Source organism: Cupressus sempervirens, chromosome 6 (assembly GCF_028749045.1).
Source record: "Cupressus sempervirens isolate cs-2001-9-10 chromosome 6, ASM2874904v1, whole genome shotgun sequence".
Taxonomy (NCBI): Eukaryota; Viridiplantae; Streptophyta; class Pinopsida; order Cupressales; family Cupressaceae; genus Cupressus; species Cupressus sempervirens.
The window spans coordinates 422,999,355-423,004,206 of NC_143123.1; the positions used below are offsets into that span (position 1 = coordinate 422,999,355).

Below are 4,852 nucleotides of genomic sequence, written 5' to 3' on the forward strand. Positions count from 1 at the left end.
AGGCAGGTTTTAAACCCCATCCATCCTCCGTAGATACTTCCATGCAAAGGTTTTCGCTTATTCATCTAGACTGGAGCTTTGAATAGCAGAGCTGGGGGTTAGTCGGGTCAGTATGGTCATTTATTTTATGGTCATCCACGAAATCCTCTCTTAGTTACCCAATACAGAAGCATAAGACAAAGGCTGAACCTCTTCAGCTAAGAGTCAAGCAGGGGTATCCATTCCTCCAAATTTTATTTAGGGCACAATCCTGGCCTCATCTTTTCTTCAATATCAGAACCTTAACATTCAGCGAGACTTGATCCCTGGTGGACTCTTCAAGAACCTCTAACTTCACCTCTAGACCAAAAGCCCATTGACATTGTGATCGATATTAAACAGAAGACAGGTTTTAAACCCCGTTCATCCTTTAAAGATTTTTCCATATAGAGACAATGCACATCATAAAGTTTCTCAAGAGAAAACTAAAGCAAATGATAAGAGTCCCAAAACATGCAAGGGGACAAATAAATGCAATTCAATCATATACCCACCCACATGCTTTAGCAACTTTGGTGAATTCAACTTAACTATAATATCAGATTTCCACAATCCACAATTTAAAATTATTTCTGAATTTCTTTATACATTAGTTACAGAAGCAATCACTTCACATAATTAAAGAATCAATCAGAAACAAGAGTGAGAATTGAAGAGAAATTTGAAAAGAATCGAAGTGAATGGATTAATTACATATTAACATTCAAAGAATCATTATTCTTTTATTTTGGTGCTCATTACTTCGTCCAGAGCACAATTATTGATGAGGAAGATGCAGCTCCCTCACCACAGGAAACAATCCTGTTTAACAAAACTCACCTTATCAAACAAATCTGACAGACTCTAGCAATCATGTGCATATAGTGATGATTGGGTCCATCCTATTAGAGATCAATTGGTACTAATTAAAAATCACAACACCTCATCCGCTACTAATACATTCTGAATAATAATTTTGTGTAGCTCATGGGGTACCCACTGCAAAAAGTCCTAGACATCTATTTGACCAACAATGCATAAATCCTTTCAAGTTCTCAGGCTTTCTGCAACAGGCCCTCAAGCTCATCGTCTTGTTTTAAACATATATCGACATAATGGATTTGCATATGCTTTATCTTTTCCAGTGGTAGATATCTTCCCTAGAGAAACCTGCAAGAATCCAATTTGAATTTTTAATAAGCAGCATTACAATACGCCAGATCTTCCCTGCATTCTTTCTAACATGAAGGAACAGAGATAATAGTTTTGAGGAATACAGTCATGGAATTCAATTACCAACTTCAGTTTCATTAGAGATAAAGAACAAACCAAAATACCGATGAAAGGAGATTTCCACAATCCATTAAATATGTAGTTCTGTTTCTGGGATGAGAATTTTTAACATCAACATTTCGGATCTTACTCCATAATCCATCATCACAATGAGCGTGTAAGATTGCAAAAATGGAGTATGATCCGAAACATTGATGTTAAAAATTCACACACAATATCATCCCAGAAACAGAACTACACTAACCAAAATACATTAGAGGTCAACAGTTTGCCTATTTTGATATCTTGCTTGTAAAATATGCCTAAAATGATATTGGATTTCAAAAATCAGAATCAAATGATGTGATCCAAAACCAACCAAACAAATCAAATTGGCTTCTAAATGAGTGGCTATAGACATTTTACAAACAAATATTTTATATATATATATATATATATATATCATGTGGTTTGAACTTGAAGCCACAATAATATTAACATCCTCTGATCCAAATTACTGGAAATAACAGAAAAGTTAATTGCAACGAGTAACACTAGTAAATGCAAGATGTTACACGCATACAGCAATCAGTATCGACTCAAGGCACTTTGTCATTATATTAGACAGAATACTAAAAGGCACACACAAAGTCACCTGCTGGGGTATAGCCAAATGTGATGCTAATTGGTGCACAGTCTACTTTTGACGTTAGAGTGGATTCCTCAACCTAAGCACTTTCTTCTCTAGCTTTGGGACCCAAAGACTTCTGTTAAAGCTATTCAGTATTTCATATATGTCCTACAGACTAAATTCTTGGGTGCCTATTTTTCAAGATGCTTGCATTGAATTTGGCAAGAGGTTGCAAAGCATCAGCCTTCTTAACCTTGCAGACTCAACAAGAATCATCCAAGAATGCCTTTGAAAATTTCAATAAGTTGTGAAGTTTGGTTGTTCGAACCCCTAGTCCTGATCTAATTCGAGTTTTATGCTTAACAGATGGAGCCTAGTCCAAATCTGATAACTTTTCCAAATTCATGGATGTTTGTAATCAGAAAAGTTTGCAACTGTCTTAGTACCAACTATTTTCCTTCTAATGGGATTACCTGGGCCTATAGTAGATAGAGGCAGTTAACTTCATGAAAGAAAACATGTATTGTTATTACGCCCATTACAATGCGTGGCCTCCACCACACCGGATTAAAAACGCCGCAGATCAAAAAGACAACCCAAAGTGACCCACACAAATGAATTAAAACCATTGATAAAACTTTTCTCGCATGGATCCCTACTTTTACCAGAAAAAAGAATAAAAATTGAGGGAAGAAAGAGATGCTTACTTAAATGATAAGCAATTATTGACAACTGGCAACAAGCGAAATCCCACCAAACCTCTCAAACAAACCGCATACTGCTCCAAGCACACGACCTGTACATCCACAACAATTAGATCATAATCAGGAACACCCTTTGTTTACCATAAAAAGATCGGACCGGCTAACTGAAATTCCAAACTGACAAAAGATGTTTAACAGATAGATAAAACATCTGTACAAGGCTCAAATACAGAGATGAAATACTTCAATGCTCGCGATTGCTGAGGCTAGCTAGAAAACATAGATACAAATGCACGCATGCATTATCTTCACCGAGATGAAATACTTCAATGCTCGCAAACTGGATGCAAAATCCAGCCACATAAATTTGATTTATTTTACCCCACGTTGTTATCATTTCACAATGAAACAGTGAAACAGAACCACTACATTCTTACAACTAACATTGAACCAAAACCTAGCTATATGTACGAAAACCATTACATTCTTACAATTAACATTGAACGAAAACCTAACTATATGTACGAAAGCCATACCTCTGGTGCGGGTGGTTGTTTTAGCCTCCTCCAACTTCTTTTCTTTGGCCTTTCGAACCTCTTCGGCTGGGTAAAGAACCTTATCAATCCCCTGAACAGAGATTCTGCCGTCAATGTAGATATCGTGATCATACAAATGGGCAGAATGCTCTCCCTCACCAAACAACACGGTCCCATCTGCTTCCGTAGCAGATATCTTGTGAGGAAACCTCAGGGTGTCATACTTTATCTTTCCAAACCTTCTAACAGCATTGTACATGCTCTCTTCAGTCTGATACTCTGGAATAATGTGGTAATATACTATCTGTTCGGGAGCACCAGGTTCACTAAGCTGATCTGTAGTAAGCTTGCCTAGGGCTTCATCATTGGGTGCAAGAACAGTAACCCTATAGCCCTCGGAAACAATCTTGGCCACCTCAGTGGCTAATGAAGTGAGATTTACAAGAATGTCAGCCAATTCATTGTACCCACCATAGTGAACCAATGTGTGAATGAAATCCTTGACTTGTGCCTCTCCATCAAACCAGTGGTGACCTGTACCGGGTCCAGGAGCAGGGGCGGGGGCAAGCGAAGGGGAAGGGGCCATGGCAGAATAAATTGAGCGCTCAGGAGTGTAATCCTTCTTGGTGGAAACTTTTTTGGTGGCCTTGCTGTTCCTAAGATCCATAGTAGGAGCCCCTTGTGGAATGACAGCCAAAGCCTCTCTCCTCCACTGATTAAAATCATCCTGAACTGACTTGGGTATCAGCATTTTATCAATGCCATGAATAACACCATCGGGCCTTATGACCGCATTGGGGTGGGATATGGAAGCCAGATCTACACTCTTTTTACCCCCTTTCTCAGACAACCTCAGCCCATCCTTAGCCAATGTCTCATGAACCTTGTTCCCCCATTGCTCCGCAACAATCCTGCTCGGCACAACATGGAACATAAGCAGTTTCTGCAATGACTTGAGATTCCCGGGCTCGTGCAAAAACTGCTTGAATTCAGGATCCAGCTTCCTCTCCAGCACGGCATTTAGGGGCGCAAAGATTGTGATATTGCTGCCGCCCACAACCTCTTCCAGAGGCTGCAAGAGCAATGCCTTCTCAACAAGCTCGGCCAGTTCGGTATAATGTGAATCCAACAATGCAACCAATACCGAGTTGGAGCTGATAGCCGGTTGAGAAGACGAAGACGAAGAAGATCCAGCTGAAGCCTGAGCATTTGAAGCCAACCCAGATGAGGAAGATTTCTCAACCTTCTGGACCGCACAAACCTCTGAAGCCACAACAAGGAGAACCAGAAAGAGACCCAATACACCAGATCTGAGGCAATCCATTGAGAAAAACATCTTTCGGGCCTACAAAAAACACAAATGGGCGTCTAGATCTGTGACCAAGAGTTCAAACTTAATGTAACTCGAGATGCTTGCAGTCTCAGGTGCAAGCTACTTGAAAACCTACACCTTCACCGCTAATTCAGAGACGGTGGTTGTGAGCACACGGTACGATTATAAAACCCAGCTGAATTAGCATTTCAGATCCGAGGGTGTGAGGAATTAAATTCCGACAGGCTGTTTGTGGGGTCTCCCCAAATCATATGTGCTGACTTATACTCCAACTCTCCTCTTCGCCATCTGCTTTGCTTTTGACCCTTCAAAGCGGGTGACTTGTCACTCTCTGCAAGTGTAAAACTTGCCCCTTTTT

At 40.0% G+C, this 4,852-nt stretch overlaps 1 protein-coding gene across 1 annotated transcript; it reads right to left on the reverse strand.

Annotated features, from left to right (window-relative positions):
- Positions 1-699: 699 nt before the first annotated feature.
- Positions 700-4,632, reverse strand: LOC149552858 (fasciclin-like arabinogalactan protein 17). Its single transcript, XM_089788383.1, has 3 exons — positions 3,162-4,632; positions 2,629-2,717; positions 700-1,188 (listed from the first exon to the last, which is right to left on the reverse strand). Exons 1-2 carry the CDS (start codon positions 4,495-4,497, stop codon positions 2,644-2,646), a joined length of 1,410 nt encoding a protein of 469 aa, XP_089644509.1. The 5' UTR covers positions 4,498-4,632; the 3' UTR covers positions 700-1,188; positions 2,629-2,643.
- Between the last annotated feature and the right edge of the window lie 220 nt (positions 4,633-4,852).

Excerpts from the sequence above, each read along its gene's own strand:
- LOC149552858 (XM_089788383.1), bottom strand. The coding sequence starts at position 4,497 with ATGTTTTTCTCAATGGATTGCCTCAGATCTGGTGTATTGGGTCTCTTT. Across the intron at positions 2,718-3,161 it reads AACAACCACCCGCACCAGAG|GTCGTGTGCTTGGAGCAGTA; the intron begins GTATGGCTTTCG and ends GTGGATGTACAG.